The 26,078-nt window shown below is 45.9% G+C and overlaps 1 protein-coding gene across 2 annotated transcripts in view; it reads left to right on the top strand.

Annotated features, from left to right (window-relative positions):
- The window catches only part of TRPC5 (transient receptor potential cation channel subfamily C member 5), a 420,196-nt gene that overhangs the window by 164,533 nt on the left and 229,585 nt on the right, over positions 1-26,078 (top strand). For both annotated transcript variants that reach the window (XM_056541484.1, XM_056541485.1), the window contains one exon: positions 12,467-12,865. In XM_056541484.1, coding sequence (XP_056397459.1) covers positions 12,488-12,865 — 378 coding nt within the window. In that variant the 5' untranslated portion in view covers positions 12,467-12,487. The remainder of the gene's footprint in view (positions 1-12,466; positions 12,866-26,078) is intronic.

The raw sequence follows: 26,078 nt of genomic DNA, 5'->3' as shown, positions 1-26,078 counted from the left end.
CTATCACGGCGGTCCCTGCGGCCATCAATGACCGGGACCAGCGGCTAATACAGGACATCACCGATCGCGGTGATGCCCTGTATTAACCCTTCAGATCTTCGGGTCCGGAGCGATCAAAGCTGACCGCCGCGTCTGAAGCGAAAGTGACACTTACCCGGCTGCTCAGTCGGGCTGTTTGGTGAAATCGCAGCGTACCGAACAGCTTACAGGACACCGGGAGGGACTTTACCCGCCTCCTCGGTGTCTGCTCCGTGCTGGGATCCCCTGCATGGCCGGCGCTCTCCTTCGACGTCATCATGTCGCCGCACACGCCGTCCCGTCATCCAATAGGAGCAGCGTGCGCAGCGATGTGATGATGGCGTGGATCCCGGGGAAGAAGACGTCCGGAGCGTCGGGGACACCACAGGGACGCGGCGACAGCGATGGAGCGACATCCAGGGCAGCGGCGACAAGTGGTGACGGGTCTGGAGCGGCGGGGACACGTGAGTATTACCTCCTCACGTGAGTATTACCTCCAGCCGTTGGCTGTCCGGGCATGCTGGGAGTTGTAGTTTTGCAACATCTGGAGGTCCGCAGGTTGAAGATCACTGTTGGGTTCAGAATCTTTTTTTTTCTTCTAGATTTTGCACCTTTAAAATTGGGTGCGTCTTATATGCCGGTGCGTCCTATTGGGCGAAAAATACGGTATGTGATGCAATTTATGGGACATTGTGAACTCATCAATTGCACAAACACTGCTGTCTGAGTGATATAGTACACCAGAGAAATATACTGACGTGGTGCAAATATTGGGACATTGTGCAATTGTCAAGAACATAGACACTCACTATTGTACTATGGACTGAGTAGAAGTGTACCAGCACACACTGCACATACAGCAGCAACTTGATCTTATGTGGTGCACTCCATTCATCTACAGGAGTAATAAGTGACACGGACTAATATCAATATACATACTGTGAATGCAGGACACTGGTGGTGGCATTGGTCACATATTTTATAAATCACTATCACATGTGCATAACATTTTAATAGTAACTCAATAAAAGTCATGTTTTAAAGGTTGCCTTGGAATAAGCGTCTTTACACTGTTTGGGAGACCTATACTATAATTTAGGTGCCATTGCACCCTTCAGAATAATCGCCTCTACATGAATCAGCAAGCCTGTGTGCGGGGGGAGGGAAGGTAATTTTTACGCAGCATAGTCCTTATAAATAAGAGCAATGAGAAAAGGCCTACTATCCGTGTGCCGATTATATCTCTTTGATAGGTTCTTGTATAGAAGTGCAACATTTATAACCGCATTGTACATGTGTATTTTGTGGACATTTTGCATTGGTGATGGAGACCAGTGTATTCTAACCTTAGTCCTCAAGTACTTTTTATATAATTTAAAAATGAATAAAAAGCGATCAATAAGTCCTATCAATGCAAAAATGGTACCGTTAAAAACTTCAGAACACGGCGCAAAAAATGAGCTCTCATACCGCCCCATACACGGAAAAATAAAAATGTTATAGGGGTCAGAAGATGACAATTTTAAACGTCTTAATTTTCCTGCATGCAGTTATGATTTTTTCCAGAAGTGCGACAAAATCAAACCTATATAAGTAGGGTATCATTTTAATCGTATTGAACCTACAGAATAAAGATAAGGTGTCATTTTTACCGAAAAATTTACTACGTAGAAACGGAAGCCCCCAAAAGTTACAAAACGGTGGGTTTTTTTCAATTTTGTCGCACAATGATTTTTTTTTCCGTTTTTGGGCAAAATGACTGACGTCATTACAAAGTAGAATTTGGTGGCGCAAAAAATAAGCAATCATATGGATTTTTAGGTGCAAAATTGAAAGAGTTATGATTTTTTAAAGGCAAGGAGCAAAAAACGAAAATGCAAAAATGGAAAAAACCCCGGTCCTTAAGGGGTTAATATAAGTAATTTACAAATCTGTATAACTTTCTGGAGCAGGTTAATCTGAAAAAACATTTCCACCGGAGTAGCCCTTATACAACTGTTCAAGCTGCTCACTCAGCCACTAAAATCTTTTCTTAATCTATTTTCAGCAAATTGAGATAAGAGGAGGGAATCTGTGAACTAAAGAAAGTGATTTGTTCGGCTACAATATCCATGTTTTCAGTCATCTTCAGCTAGATATCCCCACTGACAGGCTAATGGACAATTCACTATTTATCAAATGTGCACAATTTATGTATACAAAAAGTAAATGAACTAGTCAAAATCTTTTTAAACATTTTTTTTTTTTTTTTATGTTTTACACTAATATTATACAATACAGAAATTTAGGTGCACTACTGTGATAGATGTATACAATGACATTGGCTATCCCTCAACACTGATGTTAAAATTGAGACATTCGCCAGTGTATCCTTATATGAAGGACACACCAGAGCCCGCACACCAACGCCAAGGTTTCTCAGATGGCACGGGACCTAGCGCTAAACCTATTTGTGCGTGATAAGCAAAACAGGGGCCAGTGAGTAATTACAGCAGCACTAGGCCGACATGCAGCCTGCTCCCAGTTCCCTCCAGCGTGACTGAGCACACATACAATGGAAGGGGGGAGAGAGGCTACAAGCCCCACCCAAGTTGGCTGATATAGGTGCATGGCCTCACAGGTGCAACCCTAATGCTGCCTGGAAAATGTTCAAGGCGCATTAACATATGGGGTTTAAACACCTCCACGTATAAATTTTCAAACAACAACAAAAAACGTGGTCTCAAATGGCTGGAGGTGCTCAACCCCAAATGCAGTTGTGCATATATACTGGGGGAGCAGATCCTGCCCTTGTAGTCCGTTGCTAGGGGCGATCCCCAGCATAAAAATGCATACAATGGAGGATGCCTGCAGTAGACTACAAGTGCCACAATAGAATCCTACACCAGGTAAACGGTGTGGATGTGTAACAATTAGAATAATACAATACAGAAATTTAGGTGCACTACTGTGGTAGATGTGTACAATGACATTGGCTATCCCTCAACACTGATGCTAAAATTGAGACATTCGCCAGTGTATCCTTATATTAAGGACACACCAGAGCCCGCACACCAACACCAAGGTTTCTCAGATGGCACGGGACCTAACGCTAAACCTACCGGTGCATGATAAGCAAAAACCAGGGGCCAGTGGGTAATTACAGCAGCACTAGGCCGACATGCAGCCTGCTCCCAGTTCCCTCCAGTGTGACTGAGCACACATACAATGGAAGGAGGGAGAGAGGCTACAAGCCCCACCCAAGTTGGCTGATATAGGTGCATGGCCTCACAGGTGCAACCTTAATGCTGCCTGGAAAATGTTCAAGGCGCATTAACATATAGAGTTTACACACCTCCACGTATACTAATATTATTAAGAGCAATGTTTTATGTTCACAGTTCTGTATCACCTCATTTGAACAGCTGAGAAACCATGACATATTGATGACTCTTTAATAATAATTTGATAGATTAGAATACAGTGGTCCCTCAACATACGATGGTAATCCGTTCCAAATGAACCATCGTTTGTTGAAACCATCGTATGTTGAGGGATCCGTGCAATGTTAAGTATAGGACAGTGGTCTACAACCTGCGGACCTCCAGATGTTGCAAAACTACAACACCCAGCATGCCCGGACAGCCAACGGCTGTCCGGGCATGCTGGGAGCTGTAGTTTTGCAACATCTGGAGCTCCGCAGGTTGAAGACCACTGGTATTGGAGGTTATACTCACGTGTCCCCGCCGCTCCGGACCGTCACCGCTGCCCTGGATGTCCCCTTCCATCGCTGTTGCCGCGTCCCCGAGGTGTCCCTGACGCTCCGGCAAGGCCTCTGCTTCCCCTGCATCCTCGCTCTCCGTCGCCGCCATCACGCCGCTACGCACGCCGCTCCTATTGGATGACAGGACGGCGTGTGCAGCGACGTGATGACGACGATGGAGAGCTCCGACGATGCAGGGGATCCCGAAGAGGACGCGCCGGAGCCCCGAGGACCGGTAAGTGATCGGCAGCGGACCACACGGGGCACCGTAAATGGCTATCCGGCAGCTGAAGCAGTCTGCACTGCCGGATAGCCGTTCATGCGATGGCCCCGACATACAAAAGAATTGTAGTTTGATGCTGCCTTCAACATGTGATGGCCTCTGAGAGGCCATCATATGTTGAAATGATCGTATGTCGGGGCCATCGTAGGTCGGGGGGTCACTGTATAGAATAATTATCAAGTGTAGTAAATATTGTGGGAGTTTAGCTCGGTAGAGATGGTAAAAGGGCAGTAAACAACAGTCAGAGATAGTGACACCATTGAGATGCAGGGCTTCTTCTACAGTTTATTGCCCAAAAACATAAAAAAGCTGTATTCAAATCGGTATAAAACAAAACTTGCTTGTCCAGCACTAGCTTAACACTTTTAGCTAGAAAAGAGGCATTGTAAAATGATCCAGATTTATTAATGGAATGAACCATTATTTTACAGCTTAGTACTGGAGTAAAGTAAGCCAACCATAAAGTGTGTAACATATCTAGCAGGACGTAACAAGTCCACCACAGAGCCTTACCACTGTAATCAATTGGGCACAGCTTCTGCCTGTCCAGTCTAGTTTTATGCTTTCTAAATCAAAAACAGTATTAATAAATCTTAATTGGTTCATTAAATAGGAACCAATTACATACCATATTAGTCTGACCAATCATTACATATGAACTGTTTAATCTTAGCTTATATAATTACCATAAGGAAAAGAAAACTACATTTTTTGCATTCCTGTTGGTCCGGCTGTAAGAGTAGCCTTAATAAATGTATGTTAGAGTCTACAGTCTAACTTTAGGTCCTTAAAAATGGTGAATGTTTGGTGTTCAACTTTAGATATAATATTATAACCTCGTTTTACAATAAAACTATGTTTTGGTCAGGTTTTAGGACAACAAATCTCCCACCTCAATATTGATCTCCAGTCATTACTGAATATTCCTTATCTCGATTGCAAATGCAAAATGAGCTGCCACAGACTAACAGTGATTTAAAGGGGTTCTCCACTGCCCCAGCGTTCGGGACATTTTGTTCCGAACACTGGGTGCAGGCTGCGAGGGTTGTGACCTTACGGCCACGCCCCTAGTGATGTCACACCACACCCCCTCAATGCAAGTCTATGGGAAGGGGCATGGCTGCCACCATGCCCCCTCCAATAGACTTGCATTGAGGGGGCGTGGCGTGACATCACAAGGGCATGGGCGTGACGTCACAAGGGCAGCTTGCACCCAGCATTCGGAACATTTTGGGGCAGTGGAGTACCCCTTTAAAGCATTCTTGATAAAATCCAAGACAAGCTTATAGTTAATGTCAGCAGTCTTCATGTGGAAGGAGAAATCTTAGTAATGACAGTCATGTCTCGTAGGCCCACATGTGACTGGCCAGGTAACAATCTGCTACAAACTTGATCTCTGGTTCACTGTTTATCAAATATAGGAATATTACTCTCCAGGCAGCAAATTAACCAGGAAAAATGGATGAACTAGGATTGCAGCTTTATTGGAATCAATCTATGATGGATACGGTTTGATTTGTTTCTAAAAAGATCCTAGAGAATTATAATTCTTGTGTCATTACAATACTCAGCAGCATATCTGACTATACTAGTTTGCATGTTTTTGGGCAACCTCCCATGAACATATTCTGCCAGTGTGAACAGCGCCTTCCTGTATTAGGACCAGTTCACATTGAGAAATTTCACCAGGAAATTCCTGAGCAGAATCCAATTGCAACAGCTTCCCATTGCTGTCAAAGGGTAAATATTTTGTGTAGCCACCATTATTTTCCAGCAATGCCCTAAGCCTCTTTGGCAAGAAGTTCACCAGAGCTTCACAGTTTGCTATTAGAGTCCTCTTCCACCTCTCCATGACGACATTACGGAGCTGGTGGATGTTAGAGACCTTGCGCTCCTCCACCTTCCATTTGATGCCCCACAGTTGCTCAATAGGGTTTTGGTGTGCAGTCCAATTTAATGCAGGTGTATAGTCTGAGCACTAACCCCCACCCCTTCAACCTCTGCCGCAATGCCGGCAGCACTAATACATCTATTTCCCAAAGACAACCTCTGTATATGATGCAGACAGGGCCGTCTTTAATTTTGATTGGACTCTAGGCAATCAAATTTTTTGAACGTTCCCCCCCCCCCCCCTCCGCTTGTGTCATCTTTTTCTCTTGCTAGTCCCACTACAAAATAACAGCACCCAACGGACCCAATTATAGTAAATGGGATCCATCAGGACCTGTTATTGCCCGTTGTGCCCCATCCCATAAACGTCCGTTAAAGGCTGTGAAAAAAAGAGCCTAACAGCCATTTATACAGGGGCACAACAGCAGTGTGAAACTAATGTATGGCAGATGCACTTTAAACAACTTCTATCTATAGTGCCTATCTATAGTGCCCAAATGGTAATGCCATTACTTTGTGGAACTCACAGGCAATATCTTCTCTCATTAGAGTCGTCCTCTTTTAATTTTCCATCTAGCTCGGTGAGCTGTGACGATTTCTTCCAGACATATATATTTTCTGCAGGATTGGTAGGGAAACATTTTAGGCACAGCAATTACCCAGCACCGCATAAAGTAGTAAAGCTATAAGAAGATATGTCATTCAGAAACAAGGAAAAGCTCTTCACACCTAGCTTTTTCATGTTCCTGAATGGCATATCTGTTTAAAATTAGTATTGGCACTTCGCGATTTTGAATATAGTGCTATATATTCGTAATGACAAATATTGCTTAGATTTTTTCACATGCAAATTTTTATGCTAATTTTTATGCTAATTTTTCATGCAAATTTTCACATGGAAAAAATAAAAGGAATGAACATAGCGAATATGCGAATTACGCAAACATAGGACGAATAATCTTCCATATATTCGCTAAATATTGCAAATTCGAATATGGCCCCTGCTGCTCATCACTATTTATAATAGCTGAGCTGATAGAAGCATGAGGAGCAAATGAAAATGCTAGAAATTGTCACCAAACTTTTCTGTGTTCCTGAATTGCATATCTGTTTATAGGTACATCTGTCTTACAGCAGATCTATTATGAGCAGATATGCCATTCAGGAGCATGGAAAAGCCAGGTGAAAAGTTGTCACCAAGCTTTTTCATGCTCCTAAATGCCATTGCTGCTTATAGCCTTTAACCCTTTCATTTTTGAGGTTTCTTTTTTCCTCTTCACCTTCTAATAGACATAACTATTAATTAACTAATAATTATTTTTCCCCCTACAGACTCATATAAGGGCTTGTTGTTTCACCAATTGTACTTTGCAATTACATCTCTTTTTTTACCATGAAATCTATAGTGAAACGCACAAAAAATATTAGTGGGACAAAATTGAAAAAAAAATGCAATTTTGATGGGATTTCTACACAGAGCACTTTTTGCAACCAGTGACATATTGGGAGAGATTTATCAAAACCTGTGTCGAAGAAGAGAGGTGCAGTTTCCTATAGCAAACAATCAGATCGCTTCTTTCATTTTTCAGAGGCCTGTTACGCCTAGCGCTCCGGGTCCCCGCTCCTCCCCGGAGCGTTTACGGCGTCTCTCTCTCCGCAGCGCCCCGGTCGGTCCCGCTGACCGGGAGCGCTGCACTGTCATGGCCGTCGGGGATGCAATCCGCACAGCGGGACGCGCCCGCTCGCGAATCGCATCCCAGGTCACTTACCCGTTCCCGTCCCCTGCTGTCATGTGCTGGCGCGCGCGGCTCCGCTCTCTAGGGCGCGCGCGCCAGCTCCCTGAGACTTAAAGGGCCAGTGCACCAATGATTGGTGCCTGGCCCAATTAGCTTAATTGGCTTCCACCTGCTCCCAGACTATATCTGATCTCTGCCCCTGCACTCCCCTGCCGGATCTTGTTGCCCTTGTGCCTAGTGAAAGCGTTCCCTTGTGTGTTCCTAGCCTGTGTTCCAGACCTCCTGCCGTTGCCCCTGACTACGATCCTTGCTGCCTGCCCCGACCTTCTGCTACGTCCGACCTTGCTTCTGTCTACTCCCTTGTACCGCGCCTATCTTCAGCAGTCAGAGAGGTTGAGCCGTTGCTAGTGGATACGACCTGGTCACTACCGCCGCAGCAAGACCATCCCGCTTTGCGGCGGGCTCTGGTGAACACCAGTAGTGACTTAGAACCGGTCCACTAGCACGGTCCACGCCTATCCCTCTCGGGCACAGAGGATCCACCTCCTGCCAGCCGGCATCGTGACAGTAGATCCGGCCATGGATTCCGCTGAGGTGCCGCTGTCAAGTCTTGCCGACATTTCCACGATGATCACCCAACGAAATCACCAGCTGGCATGCTTGACCACCGTGACACAGCAACTGAAGTCACAGTTACAGCAGCTGCTGTCACTGACACAGCAGCTGCAACTGGAACAACCATCTCCTCCGCCGGCTCCTGCAACTCCTCCCCAGCGTCCGTCCGCTCCTAACCCCTGCTTGTCCCTGCCGGACAAATTTGATGGGGACTCTAGACTCTGCCGTGGTCTCCTTTCTGGAAAGGCCTTGTCTTGGGCCACACCGCTCTGGGACCGCAATGATCCTGCCACAGCCACAGTCCAGTCCTTCTTCGCTGAGGTCCGTGGTGTCTTCGAGGAGCCTGCCCGAGCTTCTTCTGCCGAGACTGCCCTGCTGAACCTGGCCCAGGGTGTTTCTTCCGTTGGCGAATACGCCATTCAGTTCCGTGCTCTTGCTTCCGAGTTGTCCTGGAATAGTGAGGTCCTCTGCGCGACCTTTAAAAAAGGCCTATCCAGCAACATTAAAGATGTTCTGGCCGCACGAGAAACTCCTGCTAACCTACATGAACTCATTCATCTTGCCACTCGCATTGACATGCGTTCTTCCGGATGGCGTCTGGAGCTCCGCCTGGATATGGACTTTGTTCGCACGAGGCGTTTTTTCCCCCCGGCTCCTCTCTCCTCTGGTCCTCTGCAATCCGTTCCTGTGCCTCCCGCCGTGGAGGCTATGCAAGTTGACCGGTCTCGCTTGACACCTCAAGAGAGGACACGACGCCGCATGGAGAATCTTTGCCTGTACTATGCCGGTACCGAACATTTCCTGAAGGATTGTCCTATCCGTCCTCCCCGCCTGGAAAGACGTACGCTGACTCCGCACAAAGGTGACACAGTTCTTGATGTCAACTCTGCTTCTCCACGCCTTACTGTGCCTGTGCGGATATCTGCCTCTACCTTCTCTACTATGGCCTTCTTGGATTCCGGATCTGCAGGAAATTTTTTTTTGGCCTCTCTTATCAACAGGTTCAACGTCCCTGTGACCAGTCTCGCCAGACCCCTCTACATCAATTGTGTTAACAATGAAAGATTGGACTGTGCCGTGCGTTACCGCACGGAACCCCTCCTAATGTGCATCGGACCTCATCACGGAAAAATTGAGTTTTTGGTCCTCAGGTTCTTTGGCCCCAAGAAGAGGGGGAGACCCAAGGGGGGGGGTACTGTTACGCCTAGCGCTCCGGGTCCCCGCTCCTCTCCGGAGCGCTTACGGCGTCTCTCTCTCCGCAGCGCCCCGGTCGGTCCCGCTGACCGGGAGCGCTGCACTGTCATGGCCGTCGGGGATGCGATTCGCACAGCGGGACGCGCCCGCTCGCGAATCGCATCCCAGGTCACTTACCCGTTCCCGTCCCCTGCTGTCATGTGCTGGCGCGCGCGGCTCCGCTCTCTAGGGCGCGCCCGCCAGCTCCCTGAGACTTAAAGGGCCAGTGCACCAATGATTGGTGCCTGGCCCAATTAGCTTAATTGGCTTCCACCTGCTCCCAGACTATATCTGATCTCTGCCCCTGCACTCCCCTGCCGGATCTTGTTGCCCTTGTGCCTAGTGAAAGCGTTCCCTTGTGTGTTCCTAGCCTGTGTTCCAGACCTCCTGCCGTTGCCCCTGACTACGATCCTTGCTGCCTGCCCCGACCTTCTGCTACGTCCGACCTTGCTTCTGTCTACTCCCTTGTACCGCGCCTATCTTCAGCAGTCAGAGAGGTTGAGCCGTTGCTAGTGGATACGACCTGGTCACTACCGCCGCAGCAAGACCATCCCGCTTTGCGGCGGGCTCTGGTGAACACCAGTAGTGACTTAGAACCGGTCCACTAGCACGGTCCACGCCTATCCCTCTCTGGCACAGAGGATCCACCTCCTGCCAGCCGGCATCGTGACAAGGCCTTTTTTAAAAATTTAGAAGCAATCTGATTGGTTGCTATGGGCAACTGCACCTCTCTTCCTCCATACAGGTTTTAATAAATCTCTCCCATTAGCTTTATTCTGTAGGTCCAAACGATTACAACAATACCCAAATTGGGCCATTGACCATGCGGATTACTCAACATTATATTTTAATATTTTTAACATTTACGCACGTGGTGATACCACATGTTTTTTTTTTAAATATTATCACCTAGCTTTTCCGTGCTCCTGAATGCCATTGTCGCTTATAGCCTAGAAGGATAACTTATTATAAATTATAGGCAAATCTGTCTATGATAGCTTAACTAATATAAGCAGAAATGGCACCAAGGAGCACAGAGAAGCTGCCTGACAATTTCTTACCTAGCTTTTCCAATCTCCTGAAAAGCATATCTGGTTATAATAGCTAAGCTATTATAGATCGATTACATAAAACTTTTAATCAAAACTGTCTATAATAGCTGAGCTATGATAAGCAGACATGCCATTCAGGAGATTGATTAAGCTAGGTGAGAAATCGTCACCTAGCTTTTCTGGGCTCCTGAATGGCATATCTGCTTATCATAGCTCAGCTATTATAGACAGAGTTACCTATAACTTTAAGTCAAATCTGTCTATAATGGCTGAGCTATGATAAGCAGATATGCCATTCAGGAGCATGTAAAAGCTAGGTGAGAAATTGTTACCTAGCTTTTCTGTGTACCTGAATGGCAAATCAGTTCTTGACTGGTGGTACCTTTGGGGGAGACTCCAGAGACCGTCGGCGGGACCTCAGGCAGGCTTTAGCCACAATGTGGGGTAATATTTTGAACTTGGCAAGCACGGGTTGGCTAGGGGGAGGAGCCTCCTACACTACCCTGACTTCACTTGGGGCACGCAGCAGGGATGTGCGCACATAGGTCAGGAGGTTACGCAGCCCACATCATCACACAGAGCCTAGGTAAGGAAACAGGGCCGGCCTGGGACATTGCAGGGCCGGCCCTCTTTTTCTGCAAATGTAGCTGCCACGGACACCGGGCAGCTTATGCGGGCCATCTGTGCAGGCTGCTGGGCCTATTTTAGCATAGAGTTAAAGCTTCATGGAGCTAAAGCTTCATCGGCCTCTACGTTAATCCGGCCCTGCCTGGACCAGCATCAGCGGCTAGCTTCTTTAGTGTGGGGCTAAAGGGCTAGCTGCTTTGGGCCCCCCAGGAATGACCGGGCCCAGGGCTGCTGCCCCTTTTGCCCCGCATTAAAGACAGCCCTGTTTGCTAAGCTTGTGCACTGAACTTTTTTGGTTAACCATTACAAGGCCTGTTTTAGATGGAACCTGACCAGTGAAACCGTTGTATGGTCTTGCCCACTGTGCTGCAGCTCAGTTTCAAGATCTTCTTAAAGCCTAGGCAGTCTTCCTACACCCTGGCAGTCCCCAGAAAGGGAGCATATTGACCCATGCATGCAGCAACAGCTGTCACGCCCCCTCCATGTATCTCTGTGGGAGAGCTTGAGATAGCCGAATGCTGTATCTCCGGGCTTCCTATAGAGATACATGGAAGGGGCATATCGGTCACCACTTCGGCCGGAGGTTGACACGCCCCCTTCCTGCGGACTGCCAATGTCCCATGCAGGAGATTGCAGGAGGTCGGATTTGCCCCCCAGCCCCACCTGACAGAGGAGGAATAAACATTAGGCTGCACTTTTATGTAGCTCTATTCAAGGATGTGTGTGGGAGTTACTGAAACAACCAAACAGTAATGCCTGGCTGTTTTGGTAACTACTGCAGAATTTTATAGGAGAACCAAGTACCATGGATTTAGATGTACGGAAGAGAAGCATTCTGACAGATGCCCTAGCAGGCATTTATATATACATCCTGTGCAAATTGGAAGCAAAGCTAAAAGATAAAAACAGAAACAAACATCATGGGGAAAAAGAACAAGAGCAGATTCAAATAGTGGAAGCAGCACTCTGAAATTCGGCAGACAACTCCATACATTTATTCACCCAGTGTGCAGAGAACAGCGATGTTTCAACTCTTATAGAGTCATTTATTGAAACCTTGTCTGCACACCGGGTGAATGATCAAGTTTCCTGCTGAATTTTGGAGCGCCGCTTCCACTACTTGAATGTGTTAAGTGTTGATATTGGGGGTTTGGCTTGGCGCTTGAAAGAACTCTTAAGCATTTAACATATTAAAGACTACCCCCCTGTCATAGATTTATGATGAGGTTTATTACTAATATAACAATGATCTATTTTTCTTCTCTCACAGGTTGTAATGTCACTATGAACAATGGCCCAGCTTTACTACAAAAAGGTGAATTACTCACCCTACAGAGATCGGATTCCACTGCAGATTGTGCGGGCAGAGGCAGAGTTGTCGCAAGAGGAAAAGGCCTACCTCATTGCTGTGGAAAAGGGAGACTATGCCAGTGTCAAGCATGCCCTGGAGGAAGCCGAAATCTACTACAACATCAACATCAACTGCATGGATCCACTTGGAAGAAGTGCTCTTCTCATAGCCATAGAGAACGAAAACTTAGAGATCATGGAGCTTTTGCTCAGCCACAGTGTCTATGTAGGAGATGCTCTTTTGTATGCAATAAGGAAGGAAGTGGTGGGAGCTGTGGAGCTACTTCTAAGTTACAGAAGACCAAGTGGAGAAAAGCAGGTGGGTGAAAATATCAATTTGGACATAAAATTGTAAATGCATGTGTTTCAATGATTTTTATGCATGTTGGTTCTTATGAATTGTCTGCTTGATAGGTTTAGGATTACTTGTATTATTCATAACAAGTGCACATTATGGTAAATATGTTAATGTCCAGTAGGATACTTATATCACCACAAGAAAAAGGACGATATACCAAAAAAGTGCACACCCACTATTCAGGTACAAGTTAGAAAATATACTTTATTATAATCTACAGATAACTAAAGCAGAAAAAAAACATTTAAAAACCATTAAAAAGGCCCAAAGACCGCTACATAACAAGGGGAGACACTCCTGGGGCACCTGCTGAGTCACGTATACTCAGAACAATAGTCCCATAGCGCAAAACCTGGATCACAAACTACATAAAGTGCAAAATCACATATACAGTTTCCCTCAGTTTGCAAATAGTAATAATGTTGGACCTGTAAAGAACAATAATGAATACAACCTCATTCAAGTACCAGTGGGAAAGCAGGGCTATTGGACAACAGATGGAGGATAACCTTGCAGGTGCCCTCTTGGCCCCACGCGTTCATCGGCAACTTCCTCAAGGGTGTTGTGTCATGTTCAGCGTTCTCTGCTTAATATAAAGTGGGGGTACACTTTCCTCAAGTCTGGGCTTGATTGTCACCAACAAATGGGTGTATATAAAATATATGTAAAAAAATGACGTTGATCCAGTGAATTAATTTAAAACAATTTATTATTACAATGATAGTGCTTGTGGTGTCTTTGTGTAGGGCCCTTACATCGGACTCACCACGATAAGCAAGGTAGTGAATGTATAAAATATCCATACAATGAAATAAAATAAAATAGATATTTAATTTATTTTATTTCATTGTATGAATATTTTATTCATTCACTACCTTGCTTATCGTGGTGAGTCCGATGTAAGTGCCCTACAAAGGACACCACAAGCACTATCATTGTAATAATAAATTGTTTTAAATTAATTCACTGGATCTACATAATTTTTTACATAAATTTTATATATACCCATTTATTGGTGACAATCAAGCCTTGAGGAAAGTGTACCCCCACTTTGTACATTGTTCGCAGGTTGTATGGTATACACAACCTTTTTCACATTAGTACTCGTCTGGCAGTAATACTATTGTCCCTATTGTCGGGTTGCAGCTACCTATACACGTTCTCTGCTTTACATATACCTTATAATTAACCTTAATCAACATCAGGAGGAGGTACCTGGTGGTCCATGGCTCCTTTCATGCCTGCCCTCTAGGACGCGATCGGGCCCACGCTAGTACTTCTGGGCCCTCCACAGTTCATACACAATGGGCCTGCTCACTACCATACAAAAGTTACATTCATATAGTACATAAGTTGCGCTCCGCACAGTATCTTAGATAGGAGATATATAAATAGTACTAAACCCCAAAATAGACATTATCATCATTCATGATATTGTGGGGGTTAGTACTATTTATATATCTCCTTTCTAAGATACTGTGCGGAGCGCAACTTATGTACTATATGAATTTAACATCTGTATGGTAGTGCGCAAGCGCATTGTATAATATGCGCAGGTGCATTGCTGAACATAACATGTGTATTATGAGAACGGAATCCTTGTACGACAGTGCGCAAGCAAATCAGGCGTGTGGGACTTGAGTATGGATGTTGATGGAGTGCGAGAGATGCGAGAGTGAGGCTTGAGAGTTAGCGCATGCATAAGAGTGTTGCTGCCGAGCGGATGTGAACTGAGAAGGCATCCGTTCGGGTCCTAGTGGGCAGGCAGGAATGGAGCCACGGACCACCAGGTACCTCCTCCTGATATTGACACAACACCCCATGAGGAAGTTGCCGATGGGCAACAGAACACATGGGGTCCAGGAGGGCACCTGCAAGGTTATCCTCCATCTGTTGTACAATAGCCCTGCTTTCCCAGTGGTACTTGAATGAGGTTGTATTTATTTTTGTTCTTTACAGGTCTAACATTATTACTATTTGCAAACTGAGGGAAGCTGTATATGTGATTTTGCACTTTATGTATTTTATGATCCAGGTTTTGGGCTATGGGACTGTTAGTCAATTGATATACATAGTAGCACCCCAGGAGGGATTATTGTCACTGAGCCCACTTGAGCTTGATTACAGTAGGATACTCATTGCTAAAAAGCTAGGAGTTGTGTACCATGAAATTTTTTTAATTATTATTTTTATTTAATTATCTCATACAAACATCATTTTGTAAGTTATTAGCAAGATACAAAATACACATATTTATGTAACTTATCCCCTCCCCCACCCACCCACCCTTCCATAAACAGAGAAGGGGAAAAAAATCTTCACATTAAGAACATTTTTCCACACTTTACCTTTAATTAACCCATAACAGTTTACCAGATTCTTTATTATTCATTTTTGTTTATCATAACACTAGGATGAGTGTTTTTTTTTTTTTACGTTTCTATTTAATATTTCTTGACGGGTCTTACATTTCTATTGATTTTTATTATAATCATTATTTTTACTTTGTATTATATTAAGTATTATTCTTTATTTATACTCTATTTTATACACTGTTAAAATATATATTTTTCTATTTAAGCTGAAGTTTAGAGAAAGTATGGTTTACGATATTAAAACAGCTGATTTTTGCCAGAAGTAGTCACGGTTAACTAGGGTTGTTTTAATGAGATAACCACATAAATGGTATTCAGGATCTATAGATGTTGCACACTAGTTCTTTTGCATTGTACTTTTGCTTTGTTCCTAAGTACCATATTACTGAAATAATTGTAATCTTGTCTATTGTTCACAAGGGTTTAACCGATTTCTGGAAAACAGTAGAATTGTTAAATGTTAATAAAGCAACAGAATTCTTTGTTTTCTTGAAAAAATCACTAGTCCATGAACTATATTATTAGCTTTACATGCATTAGCTGTTTGTAGAGTCATACACACTACATGGGGCAGTGTGTTTAAGCTGAGCAGTGTTCATCTGACCGAGAACAATTCGTCCTGAGGCTGCTATCTCTCCCTGGTAGGCCTTTGCTACATAGTGTGAAGGAATCGCCTAGGACTGAACAAGTGCAGTTATATTCTTATCTGTATCACCATGAAATGATCTATGTAAGTTTTATTTACTGTAAGAACATATTTGTATTCAAATAACATAGGAAAAGAAGTGTTGACTTTACCAATGGCTGCCAACATCAACCTTACATGACAACATCAACCTCACAAATGAAGATCCAGATGACCTGAGTGTCGTCACCCCACCAATCTGATATTGATGATCTGTCCTTGTAACGGGTCAATAATAAACATAGAAAACACTTTGAATAGAGTGACACCTTACCAAAAGTTAGCAGCTGAAGGGATTTTTTACAACTGTCATATGAATGTCAAATTTAAGGAGTTATAGAACAATAGCACAATACTGTATTGATCATAAGTTACACAAAATATAATCTTTTTATGGATTGTCAGGATTAGGCACCATAATTTTATATTGCAAACCCCTTTCAGGCCAGGCAATCAGACCTTCTACACTGGAATCTCCAACCATGCGTAATGGGGAAACTATAGAATTGCAGCTGGTTTCCCTGCAGCAACTCAGGACATATGAGGTCCCCCTGAAGTCAATAGGCATCCATACCATCCATTATTTTCAATGTTCATGCCTACAATTTCACAACTGTGTTATATTATATATAAATTAATAAAAAGTATATTTATTTTAATAATCCACTTGCGTCTTCATCCTAAAATGTCTAAACATTAGTATAAGAGCTAAAAATAAAGCAAAATGATTCCTTACAAGGTCTTTTTTATAAGGATAATTTACATATATCCGGTGCACTTGTGTAAAGATATGCAAATTAATTTCAGAGATTGCATTAAAACCACTTTAATTTCTTGGATTGCATAGCAGGAGAATCCATGGAGATGTTATCCATAGGGATAATTTAGGAGCAGAGTCACATTACATTAGATCTACCCTCTATGAGATAAATAAGTTACAGAGACTGATTACTTATGATGGGTTATTTTTCCACTGATAAGAATATAACTCTAGCTAACAGTAGAAGTTATTATGAGACAGACCTACAGAATATAGACTTAGATCTGTACAAACATAGTCTACCAACAAAAAGGATTCTGCCTGATGCCAAGAAGAAAGAAGTAATTATTCATAAAGGGGTATTCCGGCTTTATACATCTTATCCCCTATCCAAAGGATAGGGGATAGTATGTATGATTGCAGGGATCCCGCTGCTGGGGACCCCCACAATCTCGGTGCAGCCCCCGCATTCTGTGTTGGGAGCTGCCTCCGAGACGGGGGCGTGACATCACAACCATGCCCCTAGGGACATCATGCCATGCCCCCTTCCCATAGACATGAATGTAGGGTCCCCAGCAATCATACATCTTATTCCTGATCCTTTGGAAAGGGGATAAGATGTATAAAGCCGGAATACCCCTTTAAATACAGTACAATGGTGTTCTATGGCCTCATTGGAAATTCAGTTATTCAAGAAGAAGGGAAAGATTATAAGCATTAGCCTTTGAGGTAATACAGCAAACCCATGACAGATCTAGTCCATAATGGTACCGCTCAGAGTGTATGCAGTGGGCAATTGCTACGGGCAGCTATTAACGCTTTAGATCGCTGTTGACAGCGTAGTCTAAAGAGATCTTTAAAACATCGCTGTGGTCTAGTGTAGTGGATTGCGGAGAAGGGGGGATCCACTGAAGAGGTAGCCGGAGCACAGATTACACAAGTCAGTGCAGTTCAATATTAAAATATAACAATATTTATCCTGTATAGTAAATGTCATAAACAAAAAAAACATACCAAATAGAGATGAGTGAATTTTTGAAATATTAGATTCGGCCGATTCGCCGAATTTAGCAAAAAAATTAGTTTCAGTCCGAATTTATTCACACTGAATTATTATTATAAATAGCAATTTCTCGCCTACAGAGAGCCTCAATAGGGGTGTAGGACACTTTGCCATAGAGAGTGTGCTGGGGTAGTGAAATAATACTGTCATTCAGTATGACATGCAGATTACAGGTGTCGTTATTAGAATCACTGTCGCAGATCGGCACAAAGACAGAGCCTGTAGGGGGCATCAGTATGAGGAAACCATATAGGGGCTGAATGACGCAGCATGGATGTGGCAACAGCCTGATGAGACCATAGGGCCTCACAAATAAAAAGATTAAATATACTTTTCTACATTTAAATTGAAGATTTCAAATAGATGAACCTAAAAAGTTTTACAGTGACACAGCCTGGAGGTGGCAGCAGCATGAGGAGAACATATAGTGGCTGAAAGACACAGCCTGGAGTTGGCGGCAGCAAAAGGAGACCATATAGTGGCTGAATAACACAGCCTGGAGGTGGCAGAAGCATAAGAAGACCATATAGTGGCTGAATGACACAGCCTGTAGTTGGACGCAGCAAGAGGAGACCATATAGTGGCTGAATGGCACAGCAGATGGCGGAAGCAAGAGGAGACCATATAGTGGCTGAACGACACAGCCTGGAGATGGCAGAAGCATGAGAAAAACATATAGTGGCTAAATGGCACAGCCTGGAGTTGGCGGCAGCAGAAGGAGACCATATAGTGGCTGAATGACAAAGCCTGGAGGTGGCGGAAGAATGAATAGACCATATAGTGGCTGAATGACACAGCCTGGAGGTAGCAGAAGCATGAGGACACCATGTAGTGGCTGAATGACACAGCCTGGAGTTGTTGGCAGCAGGAAGAGACCACATAGTGGCTGAATGGCACAGCCTGCAGTTGGCAGCAGAAAGAGGAGCCCATATAGTGGCTGAATGACACAGCCTAGAGGTGGTGGAAGAATTAGTAGATGTTGTAGTGGCTGAATAGCACAGCCTGGAGTTGGCGGCAGCAAGAGGAGACCATATGGTGGCTGAATGACAGAGCCTGGAGGTAGCGGAAGCATGAGGACACAATATAGTGGCTGAATGACACAGCCGGGAGTTGGCGGCAGCAAAAGGAGACCATATAGTGGCTGAATGACGCAGCTTGGGGGATGTGGAAGCATGAGTAGACAATATAGTGGCCGAATGGCACATCCTGGAGTAGGCAGCAGCAAGAGCACACCATATAGTGGCTGAATGACACAGCCTGGAGCAGGCATCAGCATGCGGAGAACATATGGTGGCAGTATAAGACAGCCTGGAGCTGGCATCAGCATGAGGAGAACATATGGTGGCAGAATGAGACAGCCTGGAGCTGGCATCAGCATGAGGAGAACATATGGAGGCAGAATGAGACAACCTGGAGCTGGTATCAGCATGAGGAGAACATATGGTGGCAGTATGGGAAAGCCTGGAGCTGGCATCAGAATGAGGAGAACATATGGTGGCAGAATGAGAAAGCCTGGAGCTGGCATTAGCATGAGGAGAACATATGGTGGCAGTATGAGACATCCTATAGCTGGCATCAAGAGAATATATGGTGGCAGAATGAGACAGACTGGAGCTGGCATTAGCATGAGGAGAACATATAGTGGCTGAATAACACAGCATGGAGTTGGCGGCAGCAAGAGGAGACCATAAAGTGGCATCAGCAGCATCAGGAGAATATATCATGGCTGTATGAGACAGCCTGGAGCTGGTATCAGCATGAGGAGAACACATGGTGGCAGAATGAGACAGCCTGAGGCTGGCATCGGCAGGAGGAGAACATTTGGTGGGAGAATTAGACAGTCTGGATCTGGCATCAGGACAACATATGGTGGCAGAATGAGACAACCTGGAGCTGGCATCAGCATGAGGAGAACATATGGTAACAGTATAAGACAGCCTGGAGCTGGCATCAGCATGAGGAGAACATATGGAGGCAGTATGAGACAGGCTGGAGCTGGCATTAGCATGGGGAGAACATATAGTGGCTGAATGACACAGCATGGAGTTCGTGGCAGCAAGAAGAGACCATAAAGTGGCTGAATAACACAGCCTGGAGGTGGCAGAAGCATAAGGATACCATATAGTGGCTGAATGACACAGCCTGGAGTTGGAGGCAGCAAGAGGAGACCATATAGTGGCTGAATGGCACAGCCTTCAATTGGCGGCAGCAAGAGGAGACCATATAGTGGCTGAATGACACAGCCTGGAGGTGGCGGAAGCATGATTAGACCATATAGTGAACTGCATGGCACAGCCTGGAGTTGGTGGCAGCAAGAGAAGACCATATAGTGCCTGAATGACACAGCCTGGAGGTAGCGGAAGCATAAGGACACCATATAGTGGCAAAATGACACAGCCTGGAGTTGGCAGCAGCAAAAAGGGACCATATAGTGGCTGAATGGCACAACCAGCAGTTGGCGGCAGAAAGAGGAGCTCATATGACACAGCCTGGAGGTGTCAGAAGCATTAGTAGACGATATAGTGGCTTAATAGCACAGCCTGGAGTTGGCGGCAGCAAGAGGAGACCATATAGTGGCTGAATGACACAGCCTGGAGGTGGCAGAAGCATTAGTAGACGATATAGTGGCTGAATAGCACAGCTTGGAGTTGGCGGCAGCAAGAGGAGACCATATAGTGGCTGAAAGACACAGCCTGGAGGTGGCGGAAGAATGAGCACACCATATATTGGCTGAATGGCACAGCCGGGAGTTGGCGGCAGCAAGAGGAGAACATATAGTGGCTGAATGACACAGCCTGGAGTTGGCTGCAGCAGGAGGAGGCCATATAGTGGCTGAATGGCACAGCCTTGAGTTGGCGGCAGCAAGAGGAGAACATGTAGTGGCTGAACGACATAGCCTGGAGGTGGCGGAAGCATGAGTAGACTATATAGTGGCTGAATGGCACAGCCTGGAGTAGGCGGCAGCAAGAGGAGACCATATAGTGGCTGAATGACAAAGCATGGAGGAGTCAGAAGCATGAGGACACATAAAGTGGCTGAATGAGGAGCATGAGGAGAACATATGGAGGCAGTATGAGACAGCCTGGAGCTGGTATCAGCATGAGAAAATAAGGTGACAGAATGAGACAGCCTGGAGCTGGCATCAGCATGAGGAGAACATATGGTGGCAGTATAAGACAGCCTGGAGCTGGCATCAGCATGAGTAGAACATATGGTGGCAGAATGAGACAGCCTGGAGCTGGCATCAGCATGAGAAGAACATGTGGGGACAGTATGAGACAGCCTGGAGCTGGCATCAGCATCAGGAGAATATATGATGGCCATATAAGACAGCGTGGAGCTGGCATCAGCATGAGGAGAACACATGGTGGCAGAATTAGACAGCCTGAAGCTGGCATCAGCATGAGGAGAACATATGGTGGCAGAATGAGACAGCCTGGAGCTGGCATCAGCAAAAGGAGAACATATGGTGGCAGAATGAGACAGCCTGGAGATGGCATAATCATAAGGAGAACATATGGTGGCAGTATAAGACAGCCTGGAGCTGGCATCAGCATGAGGAGAAGACATGGAGGCAGTATGAGACAGCCTGGAGCTGGCATCAGCATGAGGAGAACATATGGTGTCAGAATGACACAGTCTGGTGCTGACATCAGCATGAGGAGATCAAATTGGGGCAAAATGAGACAGCCTGGAGCTGGCATCAGCATGAGGAGAACATATCGTGGCAGAATGAGACAGCCTGGAGCTGGTATCAGCATGAGAACATATGGTGGAAGTACGAGACAGCCAGGAGCTGGCATCAGCATGAGCAGAAAATATGGTGGCAGTATGAGACAGCCTGGAGCTGACATCAGCATGAGGAGAACATATGGTGGCAGAATGAGACAGCCTGGAGCTGGCATCAGCATGAGCAGAACATATGGTGGCAGTATGAGACAGCCTGGAGCTGGCATCAGCATGAGGAGAAGATATGGTGGCAGAATGAGACAGCCTGGAGCTAGCATCAGCAGCATCAGGAGTCCTGAAAGTGACCCGGTGACAGAGTGGGGCGGTGGGTGGCAATACCAGTACCCGGTGACGAAGGTAGGTGAAAAAAGGAGAACTTGAAATCAGATGTGTGGCAACGGTCTCTTTTGTAAAAGTGTTTGTGTGCACAAGTATTGAGGATATGCATCACGTAAAACTTAACTTTTGATAATATTCTTAGGATAAAATATATGTACCTAAAATTTTTGGGAAATCAAACAAAAGGAAAGGTGTGCAAATAAACACCATGTGCCACCTACACCAGAAAGTACTGATGTGATGCAAAGACCTCTAAAAGGTGGAAGGGAACAATATATGGTCCATTGTAACTGGTGGGGGTAAAAACTTCCCCTGTAAGGCCCTACTCTTGCATTATTAATTCCCTTCTTGGCACTTGTTCCTCGCACTAAAAAAGGGCAGCCCCACACAGGAACCTCTCCCTATTTCCACCTACAAACACTGCCATTTCCCAGGGTTTTTAGGTGGAAATAGGGAGAGGTTCCTGTGTGGGGCCACACTTTTTAAGACGAGTAACACTTTCCTCGAAAAGGTGGAAGGGAACAAAGTATTGTCTATTGTAGCATGTGGGGGTAAAAACTTCCCCTGTATAGCCCTACTCTCTCCCTATTTATTCCCTTCTTGGAAATTGTTTCTCGCCCTAAAAATGGTGGCCCCACACAGGAAACTCTCCCTATTTCCACCTAAAAACACTGAGAAATGGCAGTATTTGTAGGTGGAAATAGAGAGAGGTTCCTGTGTGGGGCCGCCCTTTTTAGAGCGAATAACACTTGCCAAGAAGCAAATTAACAATGCGAGAGTAGGGCCTTACAGGGGAAGTTTTTACAACCACCGGTTACAATGGACCATACGTTGTTCCCTTCTACCTTTTAGAGGTCTTTGCATCACATCAATACTTGGTGGTGTAGGTAGCACACAGTGTGTTTTTTGCACACCTTTCCTTTTCTTTAGTTTTTAGCTAATGCATATCCTCAATACTTACTTGTGGTCTGATGCGGAGGAATTACTGTAACTGGGGAGCAGCAAGTTAGATATGTTTTGCACTATTCATTTTTGTGAATTGTTGGTGTGGCACCATGGTCAATCTACTCTGATGCATCAGGCATTGGTGGGTGGAAATCCTGGCTGATCCATACCTTATTCATATTCACAAAAGTCAGTCTCTCCACATTTTTCGTGGACAGACGAGTTCTCCTTGGGGTTACTATGGCCCTTGATGCACTAAACATGCGCTCTGATGGAACACTACTGGTCGGGCAGGACAGCTTTTCCAGTGCAAACTCTGCTAGTTGTGGCCACAAATCAAGTTTGGCTGCCCAGAAGTCCAGCGGATCTTCAAGTTCTGTTGGCAGAGTCATGTCAAGGTATGCCACCACCTGCTGGTTCAGGTCCTGTTCCAGGTTTATCTTCTGCTGATGAGTAGCTTCTCTATGCGGGTGAAGAAAGCTACTCATCAGTGACTGTAGACTCAGGCAGCTGCTGATGGAGCTGGTACTGCTCCTGCCACCCCACCCCTCCCCAGCAGCCATGGCAGTGAGCGCAGAGGGCCCCCCAAGTCAGACCTGCGAGATGATGGCGCCAATAAGCATCGGCCAACTGATTACGTAGGATTTCTCTGTAGTAGGTCAGTTTGTCCTCCTTTTCAGTGCGTGTAAAAAAGTCCCCCGATTTTGTGCTTGTTGCGAGGGTCCAATAAGGTTAAGAGCCAGAAGTCATCCCGCTGTTGAATGGTGACAATTCGGCGGTCACTAAACAAGCAAGGGAGCATGCATCGTGCCATTTGTGCAAGTGAATCGGAGGGACTCCCTGCCTCTATCTCTACTGCATACTGCCACGGTGTGTCTGGGTCCTCTGTCTCATCTTCCTCATCACCCTCTATCTCCTCTGGCTGCTACTGTTCCTCCTCTTCTGTCAGATGACTATAAAAAAAACGCCCATTTTGTGAAACCTAAACTGTGCTCCACTGTCCCTTTCCCCCTCCTCCTCCTCTTCCAGTTGAGCCCCCACAGGGCTCATGTGGCCGTGAGATGTAGGCGCCATGTCTCCAGTGCCCTTACCAGCCATCGTTTCCATCGTACTACATGTTGTAGTAAATGAAACAATGGAATGATGTCGTTCATCCTGTAATCCTGGAGACGGACTAATAATGTGACTTACTCAAAGGGCCTGAGCAAACGGCAGGTGTCACGTATAAGGTGCCACTGGTTGACATTGAAGTTACACAGGGGAGTCCCCATATCTGCTTGGATCATCAAGAAACCGGTGATGGCTTTTCTCTGTTTGTATAGTCGGTCCAACATATGAAGGGTGGAATTCCAACGTGTGGAAACGTCGCAAATCAGACTATGTTGGGGGATACTGTTCTAATGCTGCAGCTCAAGGAGGGTGTGCTTTGCGGTGTACGAGTGGCTGAAGTGTATGCAAAGTTTCCTTCCCATTGTTAGGATGTCTTGCAGATGGGGGGAACACTTCAGGAGCGCTTGACAACCAGATTGAACACATGTCCCATGCAGGCCGCATGGCTCAGGCTTCCTTGTCGCAGAGCAGACAAGATGTTCTTCCTTTTGTCGGTCACCATGGTTCCCATTTCTAGTTTTCATGGAGTAAGCCATGATTCAATTTCTTGATGAATGACTTTTAGCAGTTTCTCCCCTGTGTGACTCTGTTCGCCAAGGCAAACCATGTGAAGAACAGCGTGATACTGCTGTGCCCTATATACATGGTATGCTGAATAGGCACTGAGACTTGTCCGTGCAGTGGAGGCTGAGGACACGGTGGAGGATGAGGAGGCGGAGTTGCACACTGTTACAGGACCAACTGCCTGAGAGCTTGGAGACGGAAGCATCTTGACCTGTCCAAGTTGCTGTTGTGGCTGTGCAGGAACCATTCACCCAGTGGGCCATAAAGGACATGTATTTTCCCTGACCATAGTTACAGCTCCGCACGTCGGTGCTGCCTTGCACTTTGGTAACACACCGACAGGCTCAAGGACTGGCCCACCTTCCTTCCACAAAAATGTGCAGGGGTGGTACTGCCTTTTTCGCAAAGAAATGATGGCTTGGCACTCTCCACCTCGGTTCAGCACAAGCCATCAGTTCTTTGAAAGGTGCAGAGTCCACCACTTGAAAAGGGAGGGACTTCAGCACCAGCAATTTGGACAGGAGCGCATTCAGCTTCTGTGCTGTTGGATGAGTGGGTGCATACTGTTGTCACTTGGACATGGCTTCACCAATGGATTGCTGGCGGAATGAGAGACTCAAAGTAGGAAGAGCAATAGCATCTGGAGCGACAGAAGATGGGTATGACAGACAGCTTCCTTCAGCTAAGGTGGTGGAGCCTTGGCTGGCTGAAACAGGGAGCGGCGTGAAACTGGGTGATGCATCAGGCTGGACCACCACATTGGAGCCATGTTTCTCCCAGGCCTCTTCATGGTGACGCGGCATATGTTGATGCAGGACCGTTGAGCCAACACGCTTCACCTTCTGCCAACACATCTTGCATGTGGCCAGGTTAACATCCTCTGGATGCTTGATGAAAAACTGCCACACCGCCAAGTAGCCGATTTTCCCACCAACAGTCCGAATTGATTGACTGCTACTGCCGCCAACTCCAGGAACCCCTGTTCTATTACCTCCTGGGAAGGTAGGCTGCTGCGAAGCAGGTGGTCTACCCTGGGCACGTTTGGCTCCAGACTTTCCACTTCTGCCACCATGCTGACTGCCAAGCAAGCTACCACTTTGCTGGTTCAGCTGCTGCCTCATGTGCATCCTGCAACCCACTTCTCCTGATGATGATGAAGCCCCTTCTGCACCCGGCTCCCAAGTGCGATCGGCTTCATCATCATCGAGTTGTGTCTGCACTTCACTGACGTCCTCTTCAGGTTCCTCAACAGAGCATGAACGCTCGCAAAACCACCTCCCACACCAATCTCCTAATCACTAAGTGCCCGCCTAGCGGAGGAAGAGGCAGATGTCTCCTCCACTTCTTGGCTGGGCTGTAGCTGCTGACTGTCCTCTAGTAGATCATCCTTACTAAATAGTGAAGCTGAACCCACAGCATATAATACTTCTGTGAGGGAGGGAACAGTATAGGACAGAGGCAATTGAAGGGCAGGGACTGCTCCCGGGCCATGCCAACTGAGGGATGTGTCTGAGGAACCCACCGACTGTTGACTGGGGGTGTCAGATGTCACTTGTGATGAAGTGGATGACTGTGTTAACCAATCAAAGATGGCAGATGGGTTG

This window comes from Hyla sarda, chromosome 9, assembly GCF_029499605.1.
Source record: "Hyla sarda isolate aHylSar1 chromosome 9, aHylSar1.hap1, whole genome shotgun sequence".
Taxonomy (NCBI): domain Eukaryota; kingdom Metazoa; phylum Chordata; class Amphibia; order Anura; family Hylidae; genus Hyla; species Hyla sarda.
This window is presented reverse-complemented; position numbering and strand designations above follow the sequence as displayed.